This window comes from Erpetoichthys calabaricus, chromosome 3 (assembly GCF_900747795.2).
Source record: "Erpetoichthys calabaricus chromosome 3, fErpCal1.3, whole genome shotgun sequence".
In the NCBI taxonomy this organism is placed as follows: Eukaryota; Metazoa; Chordata; class Cladistia; order Polypteriformes; family Polypteridae; genus Erpetoichthys; species Erpetoichthys calabaricus.
This window is the reverse complement of record NC_041396.2, coordinates 127855743-127883471: the sequence shown is the minus strand read 5'-3', so window position 1 is coordinate 127883471 and position 27729 is coordinate 127855743. Positions and strand designations below refer to the sequence as shown.

At 38.1% G+C, this 27729-nt stretch overlaps 1 protein-coding gene across 2 annotated transcripts in view; it reads left to right on the top strand.

Moving 5' to 3' along the window:
• The first annotated feature begins 9118 nt into the window (after window positions 1-9118).
• The window catches only part of agbl5 (AGBL carboxypeptidase 5), a 149997-nt gene continuing 131386 nt past the window's right edge, over window positions 9119-27729 (top strand). For both annotated transcript variants that reach the window (XM_051925008.1, XM_028797353.2), the window contains exons 1-4: window positions 9119-9383; window positions 10555-10624; window positions 12435-12736; window positions 22269-22440. In XM_051925008.1, coding sequence (XP_051780968.1) covers window positions 12507-12736; window positions 22269-22440 — 402 coding nt within the window. In that variant the 5' untranslated portion in view covers window positions 9119-9383; window positions 10555-10624; window positions 12435-12506. The remainder of the gene's footprint in view (window positions 9384-10554; window positions 10625-12434; window positions 12737-22268; window positions 22441-27729) is intronic.

The following is a 27729-nucleotide window of genomic DNA, read 5'->3' as shown; positions in this document are numbered from 1 at the left end:
GACTCTCTTGCTACATTTCTTGATCATAGCATCTATTTATATCTTCCCATCCTGATTACAACTTTGGCTAGTTATTACAATCATGATCCATCTTCTGATCCCATCATACTTCAACTACTGCTGTCTGTCAGCAGTCAGTAAAAAAAACCTAAATACAGTGCTGTGGAAAACTATTCCTTCCTAAAATCCACTGATTTTGCATATTTTACACAACAAATGGTCTCAGATCTTTTAGACAAAATGCAATATTTAAGAAAGGGAAAATAAATGGATCCCACAATAGAGTTTTAAAATTATTACTTTCTTTATTCGAAGAATAAAGTTATCCACCACCACCAAGTAGCTGCCACATAGTTTCAATACTCGGCTGCAGCACCCATAGTAGCAACAACTAAATGCTTTCTTTAATTTGATAGCAGGTTTCCTCATCACTGTTGAGGAATATTAGTCCACTTTTCTTTGCAGAATTACTTTAAATCAGACACATTATTAGGTTTGCAAGCATGAACTACTCATTCCAGACCCTTTCACAGCATCTCTCTTGGGTTCAGGTCAGGCCACTGTAAAACTCTTATGTTGTTTCTTCTGAGCTATTCAGTTGTTTGGTCATTTTTCTTTTGCATAACCCAATTACACTTGAGCTGAAGCTCATGTACAAATGTCCAGACATTCTGCTTAAAAATGCACTTGTACAGAATTTATGATTCCTTCAATAATAACAATCTTAAATGCCCTGTGGCAACAAGGCATTCCCACACCATTGCACTACCATCCACATATTTTATTGTAGGTTTGATGTTCTTATTGTTGAATGCGGCATTTGCTTTATGCCAGACACCGTGGTTCATGTGTTGTTCAAAGAGTTTTACTTTTGGCTGTGTCCATAGAACATTATTCCAAAAGACTTAACCAGGTTTTTCTTTGTAAATGTGAGACAAACACTGATGTAACTCTTGTATAGCAGAGGTTTCCAGTTTGATACTTTTGCATGAATCCCATTTTTACTTGGTTTGGTATTGTGCAGTCATAAACATTGACCTTAGCTGAAACAGTTTTTTAGATGTGTTTTCTGGGATCCTCTGTGACTTGCTGAGTGAGTTGTTGCTGTGCCCTTGGAGGAATTTGGTAAAGCCAGTCTTTCCAAGGAAGATTCGCCACGGTGCCAGATGTTTTTCTTGTGGAGATAATGGCTCTAACTGTGGTGCAGTGAAGTCCTAGAGCCTTAGAAATTGCTTTGTAACACTTTTTTGATTGGTAAATTTCAACTACTTTTTCCTTTGAATGAGGTATTGTGCTATGTTACAAACCTGGTAGTGACTACTTGACTCTCATAGTAAAGGCCAATACATGGTGATGTTTAGAATTAGACCAGGGCTGCCTGCAATCAGGTTTGGCTATGTTCAGTCAACTGAGTCGAAATAACAATTAACTTTGGTCTGCCCTTTGAGTGAGTAAGTAAAGAACAATTACCTGTTCATACAGGCAATACAGGTTTCAGATGACTTTATTACTTAAATATATTAATTAGTAATTTAGAAAAGGTGTTACAGGTTTACTCTGGTTTCCATTATTTAATATTAAATTTTGCCTAAAGATTTAACGCCATCTATTATGAAGGATGTACAAAATATATTGTATTCCTCTATAACAGCTGGTTCTGCATATTAAAATACAATATTTCTGGGTTTTTCCAATGAAATACAATGTTCCCAGTCTTAACCATATTGCACATCTGCTGAAACAAATATGTTGTTCTGCTGATTCTCAATCTTTTTTTTTTTTATTTTTCCCCTGATTGTTTTTTCTGTTAAATTGCTTGATCAACCAAATCACCTATTTTTTTTTTACCATATTCTAGACATTCAGATATCCCAGTATTGAGTGATTTCTGAAAAATAAATAAAGAGATTGTACTTATGATCACTCACTTCTCTGAGCACTCTTAGGTAAATATTATGCAGTTAATGTTATTCTTTGGTTTCAGCATTTATAATTATTGTAGCACTTTGTTCTCTTAAATCTGGAGTTGAGCTTTTCCACTAATACTGGCCAACAAAACATTATTGACAAAAAACAAAATTAAAATTTCCCCAATTGGTCCTTCTCAGCCTAATCAGTTGAACAACTTTTCAATTCAGCATTCACTCTACTTTTGGTCTTTGGGAGAGAGAAACATTGAAAAGCAATTGGAAGAGATGGTGTCTTGCCATTACCCCACTGATGAGCTAACAGCTTAATTTACAGATATTTTAATGAGTCATTCTCTCAAGTCAGAATTTCTGCCAGTTTTAAGATATCCATTATTATCTCAAACTACTAAGAATATTATCTGTTTTGATGATTCCAGACTTTCTACAATGTTTTCTGCAATTATGGAATTTTAAAAGTATATTATTCTTCATTAGATCTACAGAAAATTATATCATCTTGCAGCACTCAGACTCACTGGTTACTCACGTAATCCTGGTCATAGATTTCATTTCCACTATTACTGTATATCAGAATTGCTCCATATTAAATCAGACCTTATAAACCTGAGCAATGCTATACACCTCTGGATTGAAGGACTTTTGAGAAATCTCCTTCAGAAGAAAACAGGCAGCTATTTGTCAAGAGTCCTGGGTCTAATCACAGGGTCACTTTTATAATACAGAAGTCTCAGGTGGGGACAAGATGTGTCACACCAGTTAGAGCTGGATCAAATTGCCAGTTGGGACACCCATAACCATCTTGTGGCGATTGCATCATGCAAAAATAATTGACATGGCTGTGAACTTCAGAAGAAGCTACCCCTCCAACAACCATGTCTACCAACCATACACTGATTATAAATGTTGTTACTTCATGTAGGGTGGGATCACTTAAATCCCTGGAGACAACATTGCTCACAGTCTGAACTAAGAGAAAAACCATCACTAACAAAAAGCTCTGCAGTTCTATAATCATTAATAGTATAAATTTTTTAAAATAATGTATGTGATGCGTCACCTGCCCAATCAAACTATAAACTGTCATAAGTTGATGAGATAACAGAGAACACTGAAGGCCAGTAACTACTGTTTATTGCAGACAACAGAAGCCAATATAATCTGAATAATCATTTATTTTTAATTATTACCAAAATAATGATGATACTTTGTTTTCTCAGCTAGTTTCAGACATCTGTGTTCTCTCCAGAGTTTCATGCAACCAAATTTAACTTAGTTTTATAAAGGCTGATAGGAGTACTCAGGAAAACACTAACTACACAGGCTGTGGTTTTAGGTTTATGTGCATTGCAAGTACAGTGCAATGTGCACTGTGTTGTCTTTTACTTTTGTGAAATATAATAGGATGTTTTTTAAGATATTGTATGTTGTGTTACTGTTGATATTTTTACAGACATCAAGACAAAATTTAAACTTGAATGTTTCACAGTAATAAAGATTGCCATTCATTGCCTTCATTTTGCCTAATTTCTGCCCGAGAGGTTGATGAGTTAAGTGTTTCAAGTGCTGTGGACTTTAAAGCTTCCTTTCTGTCTCTGAGGCATCCTTAGTATTTCAAACATCATGATTGTCATTACAATAAGTAATGTTTGAATTATACCTCTAAAACACATTTGGCATCTCAACAAAATGTCAACCCATGACAGTAAATTAGTCCAGTGTTTTTTTTTTTTTTTAACTAGACACCTTTATTTAAATACTAAATAAATAACAGGCAGAAACATGCAGAATTAATGTACATAAATGCTTCCAGACAGTAACTAAACATCTTTCTTGTGTCAAGGCTTGAATTACTCAGGAAGCATGACAGCATTGATTCCAGGAATGTTTTGTGAAACAAAAGACAGAGATTATATGTTTTGTTTCAAGTAAATTGTTTTGCTCATCACCAGATGCCAGTGAAATGATTTACAAAGTTACATGTTCATATGTTCATTTGCAGTTGTCCTGTTTTGAATTAACATTAGACTAGTGAGTGAACAATTCAAACAACCTGACAATTAATTAACTATTAGAATTATGAATTCTTCAAATGAATATATTACCTTGCCAAGATTTTACAATTTAAGGAAGCCAGCTTTATTTTTCAATATTTCTTAGCTATAGAAAGCACATTTTAGAAACCAAATCAATGTGTTGCATAATCTGCATCAAACATAACACTGAAATTTCAGATAAACTAAATGTGAGCTTTTTAAATTGGGTTAGTATTGGCTCACTTACTTTTTCCTAAATTTAAACATAATTCTAATTTATCATGGCTATATTTACAAATCCTCATCAGTATTTTCAGGAAATCAATAAATACTGGGGAATTCCTATGGTCTGAAAGCTAGCAAACAACCTATTTTAAATAGGAGTAATCTAATGTAGATGATTCTACTGCTGTAGATGATGGTAGTTCAGCCAGTTATCTTAACTTGTATCAAAGACAAACAATTCATTGAAGCTATTAAAAATGACAAGAAAGAGAATCAGTCAGTTCTGGTATGTTAAGTGACAGTTAACAGAGGTTTAAGTTTAGAGGGATTATTTAGTTTCAGTAGGGAGGCAAGAAAATCACTTGATTTTATTTGAGTATATTACTACCTTGATAGCAAAATAAACCTTGTTTTCATCTTTAATACTGGTCAACCTCTCATTGACTGACTATCCTCTAAAAGCTGGATGTTTGAAATACAGTATATAGTATTAAACTGGATTCAGGCAGGAAGGAGAAAGTTTCATCTTAATGTCTATATGTTTGATTGCTTTTAACCCACTTAATAAGCAGGTAAATCAAAAAGTAAATGCAATTTCAAAATTTGGTGGCAAACACAACAGATAAAAGCTGACGCAATACAACATTTTCACCATGGATTACGGGCAGTTTTAACACTCACAACACAGCCCTCTGCCATTAGTCTAGTTTAAGCCAAGGTTAAATGAACATGGACACTCTGCTGCAGGATTGCACCATTTTTGAACAATGCTTGGTAGTGATATTTCTTTGGGCAGAGAAAGTCAGAAATCCTGAAATTGCGTTTTGCATTGACCATCTACAAAACCCAACGCCAGTCACTAGAAAAAGCAAGAAATAATCAACATAGTAATGTTTTAGTCATGTGTAAGTTTTGTAGCATATTCAAGAGTAAGGATATCCAATGAAATCCAATGGTTTAAAACACAATCAAAAATACAAATATTGTATACAAAAAAGTACTGACTTGGTTACATAGTAATTCTGATATACTTGATTAACCAACAGCACTATAAATGAGGCCCACGGCCTAGCTGGGTAACATGGCTAATGCTATATATAACTTGGTCCAAAAGGAATGTGATACATATTTGAAGATCCTCTCAAAGTAAAGTACAAGGATATACTAACAATTTGTTGATAGAAATGCAAAAAAATGTAATGCACTATTTGGACTGATCCATTCTGAAATCCCTTAGGAAAAGGGGTAATGGGCCAGTAGTAGTGCTGGGCGGTATACCGGTTCATACCGAAAACCGTTTTTTAATTTTTTTTTATGATATGGATTTTTCTTATACCGCAACACCGGTTTAAATTGCCTAAACAACGTTTGGAACATGGCGCAGCGGGAAACTGTTCAAGTGGGGACCTTTTTCACTGCTACACCGCTAAACACAGATTTGTTGCACTAGGGCTCTTTTTCACTGCTACACCACCAAATAGTGGGCGGTAGCATAGGTAAGCCGTGTGGTGAAAATGGACAGAGAGCCAAAAAAAAAACAGTCACGTCTGTCGCCTGGAGATGCTTTAGTTTTAAAAGGTCAGATGTGTAAATACTGTTTCTATACTACTGGATAATACTGCAAGCCAAGTTGTACTTGTTTTTGTACTTGCTAGTGTATGTTTTGCTTGTATTGATCCTGCGATGTGGTGGCGACTCGTTCAGAGATGGGCGCAACTCTGAGTGGATGGCATAATTAAACATGTATAACGAAGATATTTTTAAAGTTCTGAACACTCCGTCGGCTAAGTTAAAAACTAGTTTTAATTTCACAAAGACGTTTATCTGTGCTGTGATTGCTGCAGGCGCCTGCTCTTAGTGCGGAGGAAGTCAGTTTAAGAAGTGTAGTGATTAACGACTGGGTCGGGGAACACTTAACACAAAGTATTTGATGTGCTGCATTAACTTGTGACGGGGTTTGAGAAAATCTAGTAAATTAAACATTGATTGTAGGATGAAGTTTAGTTTACAACATTCTACTTTAATTATAAAATAAACTATGAGAATAAAGTGGAAATGTTGACTTTAATCTTGACATAGTCAACATGTCGAATTTATTCTCGACATATAGTTTGTTTTTTTCTTCCGTGTCCACATTTTTTTTTCTTCACAGTGGCCCTAATGCGCTTCCATAGGGCTATACCACAAACAGCATTATAAATGCAAGTTGCAGTTTTTATTATTTATGTATATAGCTTAGCTTGAAGCAAGGTCCATATTAATGCAGTTTGCCTAAATGATGGTACAGTTGGTAAGATGTCATCACCAAGTTGCACTTGTTTTATTTTATTTTAATTTGGTGAATACTGTGTAATGCACCTGGGCTTGAAGCCTTGAAGTAATGGTGCAACTATCAGTAATACTACTATTATTTATTTTATTGTTATTATGTATTAGTTTAAATATTATGCAGTTTAATGATGGTAAAATTGTTTAAAAAGTCACTTTAACGTGTCAGTGGACAGAGATTGTTAACATTAACAGAAAGTGTAGTTGGTTTACAAAAAATTTTTACTATTTATTCCTTTTCTAAGACGTGTTCAGTGCAATCCAACATTTGACAAACACCTCTGGATATTTTACTAAGTCTAAATGCCTCTTTGGATGGTTGAAAATATGTTGTCAAAATCATAGTTTAAGCTTTTCCAAAATTTGTTCAATTAAAGGTTCTATATTTTGACTGCATCTGTCATGCAATGTGATTCCTTCTCTTTAGTGCCACCCCCTTGAAAACTATCACTTTATGGGGCCATGCAAAGCTGGATTAATACTTGTGTGCACATTAAAATGTCTTTTTGTACGATGTACAATTCTCATAACAGTCTAATAGGTTATTCTTAGCCAGTCTACTGCAGTAATTGCAGTGGAAAATGTGGTTAACATCCACTCATGCACGGGGAAAAAAATACCGTCTAATACCGTGAAACCGGCAGAATTAAGAAAAATACCGTGACATAGAATTTTGGTCATACTGCCCACCTCTAGCCAGTAGTGGAAATAATTAGGAGCCATTATGTGTCACCTTACAGCACCAATTGATAAAACATCAGGAGTCTGCTTATGATGTGTGGTGGTTAATAACTTTGATGATGGTTTATGAATTAATTTAGATACCTAACAGGAATTGGCACGTTGAGGAAGATGATAATGAGCATGTAATTATGGAATGGCCATTATGTTATGGATGAAATACAGTTTCTCCTTTGTAATATATTCCTCATTTGTATATAGAAGACAACTTTTTCCACTCTTGCCAGGTTTCCAGAATCAAATTTAGAACAAAAAAGAAAGCCACCACAACAAATTTCCATTTTTAATGTACAGTAGATCCATACAGCATTCCAAATTATTTTTCATTATCTCATTATACTTAAGACAGCATGAAAAATGTGACACATGAAAAATGAACATGTAATTCTTAACTTCTTTAGTCATATACCAGAAGGAAAAAAAATCAATTTTGATGACTTTTAGTACTGGATGATGCAGGGTATTTCTCACTTATTTGGAACATTACCCCATTTGGACCTGGCTCTCCTATTCTTCATCACCATCACCTTAGCTACAACCTGAAGCTGCCCTTCCCTCCCCTTCGCTGTCAGATACCCTCTTCAACTCACAGATTTTTTTTACGCTTCTCATTTGGCACTTTGTGGACAAACTAATGGTTCCTTCCAGTAAATTGCACACAAGCAAAGAAGGAAATGGTAACAATTCACTTACAGCTGTGTTCATTTTTCCACCCTGGCAGCATTTGTCTTAACTAACACACCTCTATGGATTTTTGGATCTCAGTTATCTCCAATCTCACGCTTTATGAGTTTTCCTTATCTTTCTGCAAATGAATAATCTTTTGTGATCTGCAAACGTGGAACCTTTTTATAGTTTTCCATAACAAATATATCATATTTGTTCTCCTAATGATGAAATCAGTACAGAATTGTATCAGTTTTATGCATATATTATATCACCATACAGCTTCCATACTCCAATGCAAAAGATCCCAATTAAGGGCAGAACTTCATACTGCTGCCCTTGTTAATTAGGAGACCATAAATGAAATCCATGGCTCCTTTTTAGAATTGTATGCTGTCTGCCCATCTATCCAGTTTTTGAACTACTGTAATCGATTACAAGGTTTTTGGGCCAGTCAGCCACATCGGGTCAATTTAAAAATTAGCCGAGAAAAACCCATTGGACAAAGAAGCAATGCAGATTAATGTCTGTATAATATTGTCACGAATCTACACTACTCAAAAACTTTAATGCAATAGGCCCTGGTGGCCTTTTTACGTGGAATATTCTCAGAAAGTAATTAATACATGTCCCAGCCAGTGTTGGCTATTAGGGCATACTGCATGCCTCACTTATAACGGTATGTGCTGTACATGTATACCTTTATTTTTTTTACCTGCGATACAGTCTGTACAGATACTTGATTATGTATCTGTTAGCTCAACGTTTCAATGCTTATTTTCAGGTACAGTGTGATACAATAACACTGGCATTTGAAAGTTTATTTTTTAACTGTTGTCTATTAACCATAAAGACAACAGAAACATTTTTGCTAGAGCATGATTGTACGGGATACATAATACACACTAAACTTTAGCGCACAGCCCCGGCTCCCTAGGCAAAGAATAAAGCCAGAAACTGTTTATACGCATTACTCTTTACCTGCCAAAAAGAATATTTTGGAACCCCATCCTCCACTCCACACCACAAGCCGCTAGATATCAGCAAATAAGCAGTTAAATCTCCGTCCAGAGTTTCAGTCGCTGTTCTCCTTGTCCAATATGCTTTCGTCTTGTATCGGTGACTGCCTGTTCTTCAGTTACAACCAATCACACACCTCGTTGCTGTTTCCTCGCAGAGACGGGTGCTGGGAGGGTTTGTTTGGGTTTAAAGTGCCGTGCCGATGTGCTCAGGGGGCAGGGCAGCTGGAAACGGGGCGACCAAAACAAGGGGGTTCCAACTTTCAAATATACACTTGGGTATCTGAGTGTGGGTGGGATTACAGTCATTTATGTGTGCACGGAGAATATCGTTGTGGTTGTGAAACAAAAATGTAACCTCGCTTTGAATTTGTGGCTTTTCAGAAATGGAGAAATAAATCAAGCGAATTAAATCAACTTAAAGACAGCGTTTTTTCCTGGTAAGCGATTAACAGTTATAACGACAATTATTGTTCAGTATACATTAATAATTTGTGACGAACATATATTTGGCTGAAATCCTGTTCATGGTTATGAGTAAGCTCGTTGACGCAAAGGTGACATTTGGTAGTAGTTCTCAGATTTTACTGTTGTATACTTACCGGGTCACGACACAGTTATTTAATTTTTGATCATGTTTTAATTTTCATCCACGAGTTAAAACTGCCCTTCCAAAACTGTGACTTTATATTTGCTCTTACCGTCCGTCCCTCCCTCCCTCTCTGTCGTTGTAATAAAGTTAAAACGTAGTCGCAAGTAGGGAGAGAAACAGTTGGCATAGGTAAGGTCGGGGTCATTTATTTATGTTTCTGGCTGGTCAGTTAAGTACAATATGAGATCAGACACGTTGTAACTTCTGACCTTATTTAAAATAACATTTTTTGTATCCACGCCTTAAAAAGTGAATATTTTTTCGTCTCTATACTATATGCATACAACGACATGTTGTTCATAATATTAATATTTATACTGTTTATGTATTAATTGCAGTATGTAGTTTTCTGTCTAAAATGAACTTCCTGTGATCTCAGAAAAAATGAAAATACAGTGATAAAAACATTTAAAGCCATGATACCGGGTTAAGAGAGAATAGTCCACTTTTGGAGGCAGGCAGTGCTGTGTAGTGGTTAAGGCTTTAGATTTCAAGCCCTGAGGTTGTGGGTTCAAATCCCGCTTTTGACACTGTGTGACCATCAACAAGTCACTTCACCTGCCTGTGCTCCAGTAAGAAAACCAAAAGAAATGTAACCAGTTTTGTCATAAATGTTGTAAGTTGCCTTGGATAAAGACGTCAGTCAAGTAAGTAAATGTAAATTTTAAGAAGATTGCCAGAACACAAGTGTAATGCCACATGCAGTATGAGCAACGCTTAAGTTGTACTTATTCATGTTTATTTATTTTGGTGTATTTTTTACTGGGCATTGCATGTTTAATGTGAACCTTTCTGTTATCTTTGTGTTTTTTACTTGCCATGGTGTTACCAGATGGTAATATGTTGAATTATAGTATATATAATATATTATGCACTAAAAACTATTGCTTATTTTACACATTTGGATTAGTTCAAAATGTAAAATATTCTGATCAAAAAAAAATCTATTTTCATTGCAGGATCAAAATATTAAGATGGCTTTCACTCAGGGGATTCTCTCTGCTGTGGTAGGACTACCTGCCAACTTCTGTGAGTAAAGCACTAGTTGCAATGATATTAGTAGTGTTTTGTAATTTCAATTCTTGCTTATGAATCCATGCTTGGATTGAATCATAATTATTATTATCTATTATGACTGCTATAGGGTATTTGGCAAAACCAGAAGTTTTATTTTATTGTTTTTAATCCAGACATTGCAGATTTTTTTTTTTTTTTTACTTCAAGTCCCACATTATCCGATTTTGGCTTAACTGTTGCAAAGGAGGACTCTTGCTTCCTATGTTCAGTGTTGTGAGCATGGAACAGTTGCTCAGACTGTTAATTACATGTGACCAAAAAAGGTGGTCTTCTTATCTCATCTTTGATCTTCTTGGGCTGGGTTAGCTGCAGAGTATCTCTCATATGTTGTCCTTTGTGACACACTTCTGATCTCTTTTTGAAACAAGAACAGGGCAGGTTTAGAGTCATCTTAATTCACATTGTCTTTGAAGAGTTTGCATGCCCCACTATCTGCCAGTGTTTTTCTCTGAGCGTTATAGTTTTTAATTCATGTAATAAGTCTGATCAGTTCTATAAGGATGACTGAAAAGACATTGCTAAGTGAGTTGTGTTAATAGACCTAATCATGTTGAAATATGGCAGTTGTTTAAGCAAAATGTTTTTCCACAAAGTATTAGCTCAGGGCTTAATCCAGTTAAGCAATCCTTTTTTTATCTTGGAGATATTGAGAAGGCATACAGTGATCCTCAGTAATCATAAAGATAAACTGTCCATCTTACCATTCTATCCAAACACACAGTATTCACCTCATGCTTAGTCAGAAGTAAAGATCAAGTGGTAACTAAAAAGTGGCCATGGTAAGGGAATATCTATCCACCAACAGAGACATGTTAAGAATTTGGTGGAACCTCAGGGGAAGAAGCAGAATTAAAACAATTTCAGGAAGATAATGGCATCACAGTCATCCATGACATAAGGGTATAAATGGAAAGTGTCCATTCCTCAATAGATTTATTTAGTGTTGTGCTGATCTATAAGGCAGATAGCCTCTGAAATAAGAGATTATAAAAGAAAGTTGAGCAGTGTTCCCACTGTGACTGGCTCTGGAGTTTCCATTGAAAAGCAAGGCTGAACTTTTCTGCAAGAGAGCCAAGACTGATGTGTCTACGATGGTTTGACTTGAAAAGTAATGCAGACTAATCTAAAAGAATAGTTGTCTCAGGTGACCGTGGAGTATCTACAGAAGAAAAGATGGCAAAAATAACAAACGGGTGCAGAATGAAAGGATGGGGAAACAGTGCCAAAACAAGGATAGTTCTTGGAACACCCAAGGGGCAAAGATGGCATAGTTGTTCAGGACCAAGTCTTATCTTGTATTGTTTATAGGAGTTTGGCTTAAGCCTGTCCAGACATTTTAGTTTGTATGGTGTGTTAATAATTAAGGTTACTAGGCAAATACTTAATATTGCTAAAGATGGCATCCCAAGCAAGAGAAGTATGGAAAGGTTGTATGATTATGGAAAGAGACTTTTATGCAGTGCAGAAGACAAAAAAAATGGTAGAAACAGATTTTGTGGAAAATGACAAAGAATGGGAAAGGCAGTCTAGAGAATATATGTTTAAGGTAGAAGGACTAGGAACCCCACATGCCACGAATAATGATTGATATCTTATTTTTCTTAAAACTACAATAAGGGGAAAAATGAGAAAGCTCAGTGGTAAAATTCCAAACAAGGGAGGAATACCCTGCATTGCATCATTCAGTATTAATTGTCATTAAAATATTTTTTTCTTCTGGTATATGAGTAAAGGAGTTAAGAATTACATGTTAATTTTTCAGGTGTCAGATTTTTCCTGCTGTCTTAAGTGATGATGAGAAAATGAAACATATTTTGGAGTGCTCTATGGATCTATGTTAAAAATGGAGATTCGTTGTGGTGGCCTCCTTTTTAGTTCTAAATTTGATTCTGGAAACCTGGCCAGAGTGGAAAAGGTTGAACGCCCTGAAGCTGATACCGAGACTAGTGTTAATGCAAGTACATCATCTGGAGTTTTTGGAGGTGTCATTTCTTCACCAGATTATGAGTTTAATGTTTGGAATAAACCCGACTGTGCTGAAACTGAGTTTGAAAATGGAAACAGGTGAGAAGATACTTCAAATAATTTTGTTAAATTTATTAATATCTTGTAAACTATGCCTTTTCTTCCTAGACCTATATAGAAAGCTGGTGGTACTAACTTTCCATAAGTACAGTGAACAGGTGTGCCTTTTTTTTTTTGTTTGACTTTGGACTGCCTTTCAATGCCTGAAGATCATGGCTGTTGGTAGACATTTATCTGAAGCACCTAAGAATTTACTCTATCCTCAAGGATAAGTTTGGTGTTCTTGAAGTCAGTTATTTATTCACAGTTGTGGCATACATCCGTTTTGCCAGGTAATTTTTAAAGTAAAACATTTTGTATGTATAAATGTCCCTACCCCAGCAGTTTACAGTAATGGTCTTTGGTTCAAACAAAAGTTTTAAAACTAACTGAATATTTTCGTTTCAGAGTAAGTATTGATTCATGTCTTCAGATGCCCCTCATATGGTAAAGTGCATATTTGTATTATTTTCACAAAAATATAACATTTCTGGGACCCAACCATTTCTAAAAAAAGTCCATTTGTTCAGTTCTTTCACTTCTTTCAAGGTTTCCTATTTCTGAAATTCCTTACCAAAGAGCAATCAAAGCAGGAATAATCTAAGGAGCTGTATTTTGATGTGATTTTCACATTACAGACATGGGCGTTTTCAGCCAAAAGGCAGTGTCCTACTAAACATTAGTTGGTTATATTCTAATACAGTACCTCTGAATGGAACCATGGGTTTGGTTTTTTTTTGGCTGTTTATGTGATTGCCACAAGGGCAAAAGGAAAATTTAAAAGTAGATGAAAATGTAGTTGAGAAGTAATGGAAAGCCATAGAAAACCATGAAAAGTAAGACCAAAAAGGATATAATCCTAATCGTTAGACAAACTTGTTTGCAAAATATTTTTGATCATATTTTGTGGTAAAAGTTTAACATCTTATTAATGAAAGAAACATCCTCTAACAGGACAAATCAATTAACAGGCAGGAGATAAGCAGTTCATGTTATATTTTAATTTCTCCTTGGCAAAATGCCTTAGAGGGAACATTCTTCAAAAGCAGTCTGTTACAGCATGGTCAGAATTATCAATGAAACAAGAATATAGGTTCTTTTAATAAACTATTGAGTTTAGATACAGTGTCAATCAATGCTTACATTTTAATCTGGTTGGTTCATTGGTTTACACCCAGGTGACTTAAATAAAATAACAGACTTTTATTTTATATTGCTTCTTCTTATACCTTTGATTTGAGCCACCACCCTTGGAATTTCTGTGCATATAACATCTGTCTGTTCTGGCTGTTTTGCATGATGTGCCGATTTTCTTATTCATCTTGCAGTACATTTTGTTATTCACTTGACCTTAACTGGTTTCCGATATGCCTACAAAGGTTTCCGACATATATTAACCCTTTATGCTATTTCTTGTTGGGCCCTAAGTTAGAAGAGAGATTGTGTGTAAAAAATCAGAATGTTAAACAGCACTCAGTAATATTAAATAATATTAAAGCTGAAGTCAAAAAAATCTATATTGTGTGAAAGTAAAATCAAAGAGAACAGATAAGCATGTTTATCCACAATTGTGGATGATCCCTAAAACACGTTGCTTAAATAGTGTTGTACCTAAAGGCATCATGCTACACAACTTGTAGGGGAGTGTTTCTGGCAATGGGACATATGTATCCTAGCAACCATCAACTACATAGCTACACTCATAGAAAAAAGAATGGCATTGTGGTAAAGCAAAAATAAAGTAAAAAAAAAAATGTAATCCTCAGAAGAAAATGAAACTATTAAAGGAACTTGATAGTGAAATCAAAATGGTTTAGGGAGCAAGGATCCTTAGGGAAAGAATGATTGAACGAAATAAAAAATTACAAAAATGTAAGAATTTCATAACACTGTTAAGAGACTAAGTATATACAGTATCTATCCCTCAGGAAATATGGTGTCAAGAATAAGTGATAACAGATAATTTCTTCCATCTTTGTTTTCTTGTCATAAACATACTTCAGAAAGGTTTGAGATATTTTCTGAAATTGGAACTTTAGCTAGTTCAAAGCAGATTGATTATGTATGTCGTTAAGGTTTTTCTTTATTGGTTGCAATGATGCCTCATGAACCATCATTGTAAGTAGCCAAGGTGAGGTTTTTAAAATTTGTAAATAAACCTTAATTTGATAACTCAAGTTTTCAGGTCAGATGAATATTTACCAAAATTTTGAAAACAAAAAATACTTTGGTATTTTTATATCAGTTATCATTTAATGCTGGATTCATTACTTGTACACACAAGGCCAGCATTTCCTCAATTTCAGTGCTGGAAGTAAGTGTTAGATTTCAAGCAACTCACATTTAGTCGTTCATTAGCACGATTGCAATTCACTCCCAACCATCCACTTGGTTTGATGAAATATATGTATTAAATCATGCTGGATTCTGCAAGGAGGAAGGAGCACTACAATCTCAACTTTGTGTTCTTGGCTGACAGTAGTGAAATCTGATGTGGTCTTCTGCTGTTATACCCCATTTGCCTCAAGGTTCAATATTTTGTAGATTCTGAGTTGTTTTCTGCTCACCACAGGTGTAAAGAATGGTTAATTCAGTAATCTACAAGGCATTTCTGGCATTCCTTATATGTTTTTTGTTTTTCACACCACTCTGAGTAAACTCTAGAGATTGTTCTAGAACTACTCGAACCAGCCTGTCTGGCACCAAAATAATGCTGCTGTTGAAATCACTGAGAGACCATTTTTTGTTCCCCCATTCTGTTGTTTGATGTGAGTATTGACTGAAGCTCCTGGCCTATATCTGCATGTTTGCCTGATTAGCTAATTTCATGGATAAGCTGGTGAACAGGTTTTCCTAATAATCAGCTCAGTGTACATATATGAAATATTTACAATCTTAAAGTGTGTATATGATTGCATGATTGGCTGTTGACTAACCTTATGGCCACTGGATAAAAACTCTCTGAGTCTACTTTTGCAAATACTGTACCCCTTGCCAAAACAGATAAAAAAAAAGAAAAGTGACTATGCAGAATGGTTGACAACTTTAATTAAACTGTTTCCCTTTCTAAGGCAGCATGAGTTGTATATCTCCTAAAAAGAAAAATAGCTATGTACTAAGGAATATTCTTTGCCAACTTCATCACAGTCTGTGGTATTGACATTACAGGGACCAATTAGAGAAAATTTGTAACCAGTCTTTTAGTTACATGACTCATTTACAGGAATGAGGTATGTAGTAATGTATTATTGATTCACAATTAATCATTTTGTGAATCCATTTATTTATGCCCTAATATTCCACAGCTTCAGAATCATGCTAGAAATACATTTTGAATGGAAAAGAAATTGACCCCATTCAATGAAATCCATAAGGGTTTTGCAAAATATGCTAAAAACATTTTACATTTTAGAACAGTGAAAGCAACTTATTTTGTCTCACCAGTAGCAGAAACAAATAGTACGCTTTTTTTTTTTAAAATTTTCAACAACATCTTCAATCATTTTCAACCTCCTCGATCGAGGTTTTTAAAAGTCGGCTTAAGACCTACTTGTTTTCTTCTGTCTTTCATTGTATATGATGGGATTGTGGTGGATGTTACAATTGGTTGTTTTATTAATCTGCTTTTGCATGATTGTTTGTATTGTGTTTATTTGAATGCTTTTTTGTACAGCACTTTGGCGTAACCTCTGTTGTTTTAAATGTGCTTTTAGAAATAAATAATCTAATCCCTAAATATAAACAATATTTACACATTGCTTAATTTATAATGTTATTTAGGGTCTTCAACCCTACACAGTATTTACATCATATTTCAGAAAATGATATACGTATTAGGTAGCTAAGGAACTAATCAATAACAAAATTTGTTGGCAACAATTTTAATCATTGATTGTTATTGGTAACATCAATTGCTGAAGCTATTATTGGAAGAAGCAGATTTCATACTTTTTGTGAAAACTGAAGTTTCTTGACACAACAAACTGATAATAAAAATAATAATTATAATGGGGTATTTTGCCATATGTCCCTGAATATTTCTGGCAACGTTTAAATTGATCTAATGATGGTTCTCAATTTTTTTTTAAATTTACCTTAATCCTTTAATGACTTCTCAGTTCTTCATCTACCTTTACAATTATTATGCTTACACTGTTGTAAAATCTAAAAGTTTTACTATGAAGACTTGATGAAGAAGGTTTCCCAGGTAGGCAGTAGATTAAGATAGACTGGAAATTACCTACGGATATCTTAATTTTGTAACATTTATTTACAGAATCTTTGTGTTTGTTTGATGCATCAATTGCAGAGTGCTAAATATCTATTGTGAAGTTTCTGTTGATTATAATTTGCAGGTAAACCATTCTTTTTTGAATAGTAGTGTATCATTGCCTCATAGTTGTCTAACGTGTAAGCTGCCTTAGGCTTTACTGAATTATCTGTTTTAAATCTGACTGTTGTTGAAAGTTTACATGATAATGCTATAATTCAACAAGATAATAACAATCTGCTCTCTCTTGTTGTCATTGTTTCTATGATACTGAGACATTTGTCAGTGGTGAATGCTCTCAAAAAAGTAAATACAATTGTATTGCTATTTAAACGTTTTTAAAATATATTTATTATAGTAACTCCTGATCTTCTAATTTGAATATTTTTGTTGTTTATTAAAACTTTTTATTTGAAGTTTTAAAATCCATGGCACTAGTTTAAAATTAATTTACAACTCTGGCGTCGTGTGGAATTCTGATTATGGTGTCCTGGATATGAAAGGAGAGAACAAAAGCACAAAAGGGTGATATTCCAGGAACACAGAACCCTTAACAATTAGCTACAGTTTGGAATGCATCATTCGAAGTCGAGGAATTCGGAGTCAGAGACAATTTTGGGTACCTGGAGTCGGGGTCGAAGTCTGCAAAAATGTACCGACTCCGACGCCTAATAAATTTAAATTGTAATGAAAAGAAAATAAAGCAAGTTCAAATGTCCCGTTTCACAAACAATAGTCATAATTATGTACTTCTCTGATGTAAAAGTAAAGCCCAGTGCATAGTTGTGTTACTACTAGTGTGAAGTTCAGCTGAGCTATATTATACAACCTGACATTCACATATTGTAATCTGGATTATGGTACATTACAAAAAGTGTTTTCAATTTTTTTTTAGACTAGGGGTTTCCGCCCCCTGCTCGCTTCGCTCGCCCACCCCTGGGTTTGGTTTACCGGATAAACAATTTAAAGAGAACATTTTCATGGAAATTGTAACATATGCATTATTTTCACTTTTACTTTAAAACTTTTGTAAAAACAATATTTGTCCTTTATTTCCTGCCCCGGGTGTGGTTAAATATCTTTCTCGCGGGACGTATAATGCTGCACGCATTGTGACGGTGGGGTCGGCTGTACGCACACTAAGGAGATGCGGTCGGATCAGCTGTTTTGAAAAAAGAAAAAAAAAAGTTTTTAACTTTTGCTGCTGGCGAGCTGCGTGCTCTGCTTGTTGCACTGTGTGTCGATCATTTAAAAGCCTGTACAGCAGCTGTCCTTTTGCCGCTTCACGTCTCTGCCACTTGTGTTGTGAAAGGGAGGGGGGGTTGAACCCACACTCAGAGATGCACTCAGATCATCTGCTGGCTTGCTGCTGCTGGCGAGCTGCGTGTTCAGCTTGTTGTTGTTTTAGGAGCTGGGAGCACATGGAGTGTGTCTGCCAAAAGCATTCCAACAACTTCTAGGTTAGATGTCCGTGAACTTGTTTTAAATTGTTTGTAAGTAGGGCGTGACATGCAAAGGTCACTGTCTCGCGGGTTTTGCTTCCTAAGGTTGTAATGTCTAGTGTCGTGTGTTGTCAAAGTGTCTCTCTGAGATGATCAGGTTTCGTTCGCTTTGCTCCTCCCCCCCAGAGGCGCGCTACGCTGTGAAGGGGAGGAGCTGAACACATGCTAAGGAGATGCGGACAGATCAGCTGCTGGCTTTGTTCTCCTGCTGCCGAGGTCTGTGTTGTTCTTGTCGCGCTGCACGTCAATCATTTAAAAGCCTGTACAGCAGCTGTCCTTCTGTCTCACAGCCGTGTCTCTCGTGGGACGTCAAATTGTCTTCCGAGAAGATCACACCTCATCTCCCTTGCTCTCCCTGCCAAGATTTTTTTTTTTATAATAGAGAGATATAATGGGTTTAACAAGTTCATTTGAGTGTAAACAAGTGTAATGATGTAGGTGTAGGCGTGTGCTATGGCCTGATGTGTGTACAAAGGTTCTTGTCTTTTGTTTAAACTGGCCAATAAGGTAGAGAGTCGGCTTCCTAGCCAGTAGTTCTGTGGTTAAATGACGTGCATGTTGCCTTCCTTCAATCAACATGGAAAATACATTAGCATATTAAATACAGAGGAGTTGGAGTCAGAGTCAGAAGTACCGGAAACTAAGGAGTCGGTGTTGAAGGATTTATTTACCGACTCCACAGCCCTGTGTGTGTGTTTGTGTGAGTGATCTGTTTAATCAAGAGCTCTTTCCTGACTTGTCCCAGTGCTGCCCAATAACCTTTGAATGTTATGATACATCTACAGTATATATGCTGTAAAGCTGCATGTCACAGACTGAGTGATTAAAAACTGAAGGAAAAAAGTTTCCATCAATATGTCAGTCTTTTAGCCCTCTGACCAGGAAAAGTTCAGTTTCACCAGAAATTTACTTTATTGTCAAACAAATCTGAAAAAACCATGATGGGTTTGTATTTAGCTGTAAAAAGGACAATCCTAGTGTACAGTGGTTACAGAATAGTACAGATTGCGACAGCTGCATCATGGTTTTGGTCCTGTCTGAATCTTTTAGGTCTTCTGCATATTTTGTGTACAAAAGTACAGGTAAAATTCTGTTACAACGAACTGCCAGGAACCTAAAAAATATTTTGTTGTAATGAGATTCTGTATGTGTTGCTATAGTGCTTTCTTTCACTTGCGTCCAGGCATTTGCAATCATTTTAATAGCTTCTTTCACGTTAATTTTAATCTTCTCCTGTCTACAAGTTATGCTGACGAGAATTTTTCTCAGCATTTCCTTGCGATAATACACTTTCAGGGTACGAATGATGCCCCAATCCAATGGCTAAAGCACTGCTGTGCAATTGTGTGGGAGGAATTCAATGCAAACATTATCTAAATGCGGCAGCATGTTGTGGGCAGCACAGTTATGAGTCGGAAGCAGAATCATCCTTTTCTTCTTCTTCATATTGTGAGGTTCCCAAACTCTTTTAGGATCCCCCCACCCAATGGGAACGTCACGCTGAAGTGCGTCCCGAAGCGCGATTGCCGCCTCTGTGTAAGATTGTTTATCTGTTGCCGGGGCAGGGCAACAACAGGCTCACAGCGGTGTAGTGAGGCGCCACAGAAGCGAATCCTAAAAGATCAGGGTCGCACAATTAGTTCCTGTCTTGCACCCCAAAACACGAGGCTTAGTCTCAGTAATTTAGCAAAACCAGCTTTATTCAGCTTGAAACAGAAACAGCACGGTTATTTATTGTAGCGTGATCTGCCACTCTCCTATACACAGACACAGCAGTCAGGCAGAGTCATGGCCAAGTTATACTGTTCCCTGCATTTACAATGCTCCTTGCATCACCCATCGAGTTTGCTTTGACTGAGATATGCAGCAGAGCTGTGAGCCAGATAAACAGTCTTCCACAGACGTGGTGATCGCATTTTGGGATGCTCTTTGGCGTGTTTTCCAGTTGGGGGAGGTCCCAAGAGAGTTTAGAAACCTCACATTTTCTTGAATGAGTGCCGCATTAAAAGGAATGTTTCATGAACAAGCATCACTGAACCACATAAACTACTTTTTTGACGTCTTCAAATGCAGCAGGTTGCATACATTTGCAACCTGAGATTTTTCTTCTTTTTTTTGCTCGGTCTTTTAAGAAAGTTGACAGTGTCGATGGCAAAATTCTGAATTCACTGGTAACGTCTTTTTTTCTTTTTGCCATAATCGAGAGCTGCAAAAGTAATTTTTTTTTTTTTTTGTAATATGAACTGTTACCATTTTTTCGTGTCTGCCATTTCTATAGGAGGGTGACAATGAGTTAAATTCCAATGGATGTTTTTCAATTGTTGACGAGCAATAAGCAAAAGGTATCACTGATAATCACCGAAAACAAAAACGGCAAAAAAAAAAAAACAAAACAGTACGAGGAAAGTTCAAAGAAAGAAATTTTTTTTTTTTTTTGCAATGTTTCTGTTTGGGGATCGTTATGCACAACTGAGCTGCAACCACAGAACTAACTGCTCTGGGAATGATTCATTCAGGCATTTCAATGTCTTTTGGGCACTTTGTTGTAATGAAAGTATCTACTGAATGTATTTCATAGTAACGAGATTTCTATAGACTCGTGTCATATGGGGAAACTGTCGGGACCATAAAAATACTTAGTTGTAATGAAAATTTCATTGTAAAGATATTCGTTGTAACGGAATTTTAATTGTATATGCAGAAGAATAATTGCCAACACTATGTAGAAGATATTAAAAATCAAAAAGTAATTATTACTATAAAATTATTGCTTATCAGAAAAAAAATGTTAAATATTGTTCTAAATAAGATATTTGCACCATTTAGTAATTATTTCAATCTGTTTCTTATATATTAGGGTGAGCATTTATTTTATTGTGTGACATGGGTTGTGGGGGTCTGTGTGTGTATGTATGTATGTATGTATGTAAAATATATAAACATGCAATTTAAAATTATATTTTGATTTCCATTTAATTTTCGATCTTCTGTATTCTGTACAGTACTTAAAGAGAGGGGGTTGGGAGCATGTGCGGATAGCTCATTGCTAAACCCACCACATGATGAACCACTTGGATTGGGACCCAAGTGCAGCGGGTGAGACCTCAGCACCACACTGGAACAGTGTGAGGTTTTTTTTTATGGCGGCTGGAATGCCAATCCTGCTACCAACCCCTGGGTTTTCCCTGTAAGTTGGAGGACCTGCTTGCAGGGCTGGAAGCAGATTAATGTCATACCCAAGACAAAGCAATTGCAGGTTAACAGCCTTTCTCAAGTGCCCAAATGAAGTAGAGTTGCTTCTGGCGTTCATGAGAGTCACCACTGTGCACAAAGTACTTAGTACAGTACAGTAAATAAACTGATGACATTACTAAAGTCTCTTAAGAAATCCTAACTCTTCCATGAGAAAAATGAAATGGCTTCCAGAATTCAGACTTTTATTAACTGATTGATTGCATTTATTATTTATGCCCTGTAAGTATCTTTTGCAATTTAGAATTTTTGTGACATGTAAATGTGACTTATTTGTTTATTTTCTGGAGATTTAAAGGAATTGTTTTTCATTTGCAAAATCGCACCACATTGTCATTAATTTTGGATCATACAAATATTCTCTCAATATTTATAATGTGACTGTTTATTCACTTGGTTTTGAAAAGACAACAAAATGTGTGTATTTTATCATAGGAGTAAGATATTTGTATTTCTCCTGTATGGTAATCTTTAATCTTTTTATTAATTCTGTTGTCTGCTTTTGCAGGTCCTGGTTCTATTTCAGTGTCCGTGGGGGAACACCAGGAAAACTTATTAAAATTAATGTAATGAACATGAATAAACAGAGCAAACTGTACTCTCAAGGAATGGCACCCTTTGTAAAGACTCTACCTGTAAAACCAAGATGGGAGAGGATACGGGACAGACCTACATATGAGGTATAACATAGTCATAAACAAACTTTTGGTTTTTCATTATACAGTCTACATGTTCAGATTAATTTATTTTGTGCACACTTTTCAAAACCAGTACGTTTATTTCCTTGCAGCTAAACATTTTATTCCATCACCTTTACATAGGTGCCCTCCATAATTTTTGGGACAAAGACACATTTTTCCTTGATTTAACCTTTAGCTGCATGGTTTAAAGTTTCAAGTCAAACAATTCAGACGTGATTAAAGTGCATGTTGCAGACTTTAATTTAAGGGTATTTGCAAACAAAAACAAATCGCACCATGTAGAAATTACACTTTTTTTTTTTAATACACGGTCCCCGTATTTCATGGCACCATAATATTTGGAACAATTGGCGTTCGTGATTACTTAGGTTTGTTTCATTGCTTCATTAGTGCAGGCATAAGATACCTGGTCTTACTTTTACCTGTGGACTACCTTTAGAGTTGGTGATTGCCATTGTTCAACAGAAGGGCAAGAGCCATGGCAATGAAAGTCAAAGAAGTCATTATGAGGCTGAAAAACAAGAACAAAACAAATAGAACCTTAGAATTACCAAAATCAACTGTCTGGAATATCATTAAGAAGAAAGAATGCACTAGTGAGCTCAGTAATCCCAAAGGGACTGACAGGCCAAGGAAGCCCTCTACTGCTGATAGATAGATAGATACTTTATTAATCCCAATGGGGAATGGCTGAAGAATCCTCACTAAGGTAAAGAACAAACGCCCATCCAACATCAGAAACAGTCTTCAGGAGGCAGATGTTTATGTGTCAGAAACTCTGTAGAAGACTTCATGAACAGAAATACGGAGGCCACGCTGCATGATGCAAACCACTGGTTGGCTACAAAAACAGGATGGCCAGATAGCAATTTGTGAAAAGGACTTCAAAGTGCATACAGAATTCTGTTAAAAAGTCTTGTGGACAGAAGAGACATTGATTAACCTGTAGTAGAATGATGGCAAGAGCAAATTGTGAAGATGAAAAGGAACTTCCCAAGATCCAAAGCACACCATATCATCTACTAAACATTGTGCAGAGGATGATATGGCATGGGCAAGTATGGCTGCCACAGGTACTGACACATACATCTTCACTGATGATGTAACTTCTGATGGCAGTTGCACAGCGAAATCTGAGGTGTATAGAAATAGAAATATTTGCTTAAATTACAGGAAATACCTCCAAACCCATTGGACGGTACTTCATCCTACAAAAAGATAATGATCTCAGACATACTGATAAGGCAACACAGGAGCTTTTTAAAGCTAAAAAATGGAAAATTATTGAATAGCCAATTTACATTTACTTGTGCCTGCCTTTCATAGCTGAAGATAAAGCCCCTGAAACAAGCAGGAGCTGAAAGATGGCTACATTAGAGACTTGCCAGCACATCACCAGAGAAGATACTTGGCACCTGGTGATGCCTGTGAATCACAGACTTCAAGCAATGATTGCATGCAAGGGATATGCAACAAAATACTAAATATGACTGGTTTAATATACCTGCCATTGCTGTGTCCCAAACACTATGGTGACCTGAAATGGGTGGACCATGTATAAACAGTGTTATCATTTTTACATGGTGTGACCAAAATGTATGCAAATACCTTTAAATTAAAGTCTTTAATGTGCACTTTAAACACATCTTAATTGTATGATTTTTTTAATTTTTAAAATATGGAGCAGATGGGTAATCAAGGAAAAATATCTTTGTCCTAAACACAGTATATTAGTTGCTGAGGAGTTATCCATATGTTCATCCATGTATTCTTTTATCAAGAAATTAGCATTAATCATCTTCTTCTTCTTTCGGCTTCTCCCATTAGGGGTTGCCACAGCGTATCATCTTCTTCCACATCTTTCTGTCCTCTGCATCTTGCTCTGTTACACCCATAACCTGCATGTCCTCTCTCACCACATCCATAAACCTTCTCTTAGGCCTTCCTCTTTTTCTCTTGCATGGTAGCTCTATCCTTAGCATCCTTCTCCCAATATACTCACCATCTCTCCTCTGCACATGTCCAAACCAACACGATCTCGCCTCTCTGACTTTGTCTCCCAACCGTCCAACTTGAGCACACCCTCTAATGTACTCATTCCTAATCTTATTCATCCTCATCACTCCCAATGCAAATCTTCCATCCATCCATCCATTCTCTTCCGCTTATCCGAGGTCGGGTCGCGGGGGTAGCAGCTTGAGCAGAGATGTCCAGACTTCCCTCTCCCTGGCCACTTCTTCTAGCTCTTCCAGGAGAATCCCGAGGCGTTCCCAGGCCAGCCGGGAGACATAGTCCCTCCAGTGTCTCCTGGGTCTTCCCCGGGGCCTCCTCCCGGTTGGACGTGCCCGGAACACCTCACCAGGGAGGCGTCCAGAGGGCATCCTGATCAGATGCCCGAGCCACCTCATCTGACTCCTCTCGATGCGGAGGAGCAGCGGCTCTACTCTGACCCCCTCCCGGATGACTGAGCTTCTCACCCTATCTTTAAGGGAAAGCCCAGACACCCTGCGGAGGAAACTCATTTCAGCCACTTGTATTCGCGATCTCGTTCTTTCGGTCACTACCCATAGCTCATGACCATAGGTGAGGGTAGGAACATAGATCGTCCGGTAAATTGAGAGCTTTGCCTTACGGCTCAGCTCCTTTTTCACCACGACAGACCGATGCAGAGCCCACATCACTGCGGACGCCGCACCGATCCGCCTGTCGATCTCGCACTCCATTCTTCCCTCACTCGTGAACAAGACCCCGAGATACTTGAACTCCTCCACTTGAGGCAGGATCTCGCTCCCAACCCTGAGAGGGCACTCCACCCTTTTCCGGCTGAGGACCATGGTCTCAGATTTGGAGGTGCTGATTCCCATCCCAGTCGCTTCACACTCAGCTGCGAACCGATCCAGAGAGAGCTGAAGATCATGGCCTGATGAAGCAAACAGGACAGCATCATCTGCAAAAAGCAGTGACCCAATCCTAAGTCCACCAAACCGGACCCCCTCAACACCCTGGCTGCGCCTAGAAATTCTGTCCATAAAAGTTATGAACAGAATCGGTGACAAAGGGCAGCCCTGGCGGAGTCCAATTCTCACTGGAAACGGGTTCGACTTACTGCCGGCAATGCGGACCAAGCTCTGACACCGGTTGTACAGGGACCGAAGCGCCCTTGTCAGGGGGGCCGGTACTCCATACTCCCGGAGCACCCCCCACAGGATTCCCCGAGGAACACGGTCGAACGCCTTTTCCAAGTCCACAAAACACATGTAGACTGGTTGGGCGAACTCCCATGCACCCTCCAGGACTCTGCTAAGGGTGTAGAGCTGGTCCACTGTTCCGCGACCAGGACGAAAACCGCACTGTTCCTCCTGAATCCGAGGTTCGACTATCCGACGGACCCTCCTCTCCAGAACCCCCGAATAGACTTTTCCAGGGAGGTTGAGGAGTGTGATCCCTCTGTAGTTGGAACACACCCTCCGGTCCCCCTTCTTAAAGAGGGGGACCACCACCCCAGTCTGCCAATCCAGAGGCACTGTCCCTGATGTCCATGCGATGTTGTAGAGACGTGTCAACCAAGACAGCCCTACAACATCCAGAGCCTTGAGGAACTCCGGGCGTATCTCATCCACCCCTGGGGCCCTGCCACCAAGGAGTTTTTTGACCACCTCGGTGACCTCAGTCCCAGAGATGGGGGAGCCCACCTCCGAGTCCCCAGGCTCTGCTTCCTCATTGGAAGGCATGTTATTGGGATTGAGGAGGTCTTCGAAGTACTCCCCCCACCGACCCACAACATCCTGAGTCGAGGTCAGCAGTGCACCATCTCCACCATATACAGTGTTGACACTGCACTGCTTCCCCCTCCTGAGACGGTGGACCAGAATCTCCTCAAAGCCGTCCGAAAGTCGTTCTCCATGGCCTCCCCAAACTCCTCCCATGCCCGAGTTTTTGCCTCAGCAACCACCGAAGCCGCATTTCGCTTGGCCTGCCGGTACCTACCAGCTGCCTCCAGAGTCCCACAGGACAAAAGGGACCGGTAGGACTCCTTCTTCAGCTTGACGGCATCCCTCACCGCCGGTGTCCACCAACGGGTTCGGGGATTGCCGCCACGACAGGCACCGACCACCTTATGGCCACAGCTCCGGTCAGCCACCTGAACAATAGAGGCACGGAACATGGCCCATTTGGACTCATTGTCCCCCACCTCCTTTGGGACATGGTCAAAGTTTTGCCGGAGGTGGGAGTTGAAGCTACTTCTGACAGGGGGCTCTGCCAGACGTTCCCAGCAGACCCTCACAACACGTTTGGTCCTACCAGGCCTGACCGGCATCCTTCCCCACCATCGAAGCCAACTCACCACCAGGTGGTGATCAGTTGACAGCTCCGCCCCTCTCTTCACCCGAGTGTCCAAGACATGTGGCCGCAAGTCCGACGACACGACCACAAAGTCGATCATCGAACTGAGGCCTAGGGTGTCCTGGTGCCAAGTGCACATATGAACACCCCTATGCTTGAACATGGTGTTCGTTATGGACAATCCGTGACGAGCACAGAAGTCCAATAACAAAACACCACTCAGGTTCAGATCGGGGGGGCCATTCCTCCCAATCACGCCCTTCCAGGTCTCACTGTCATTGCCCACGTGAGCATTGAAGTCTCCCAGCTAGGGCTGCACGATAACAGAAAAAATGATTATCACGATTATTTTGCTCAAAATTTTTATCACGATTAATAATGACGATTATTCCTTTGGTAAATGAAGTCTGTGACCAAAGCAGTGTAGCCTCGGCCAGTTATTCACAGATGCTGCCCTAATCATATTAGCTGCGTTGTCCGTTGTGATGCACACAAGTCTTTCTTCCACCAAGCCCCAAGCGGACATCGCTTCTTTGAGGCCCACTGCAATAAACTCCGCTGTATGGTCTTGTGGCAAAAACGAAGTTTGCAAAAACTTGCTTTTCATCTCAGACTCACTGTCAAGCTCAAATACGGTTCCGCAGTTCTGCTTGACCATAAGTTGGTCGTGGAAGCAAAATATTCAAGGCCGAGCCTGAGAATTTCTCTTTCTATTTCTTTTCGGCATTTCGCATACAGCGAGGGCAGCGCAACATTGGAAAAATGGTTGCGTGAGGGAATGCTATATCTTTTATCAAGTGTTGTGATCATTTTGTTAAACCCCTCACTGCTCACGGTGGTTATTGGACACATATCCTTGGCTATATGGTACGTGATCGCCTCTGTTATTTCCCGGTGTCTTTGCGAGCTAGGCACAGGGCCGCT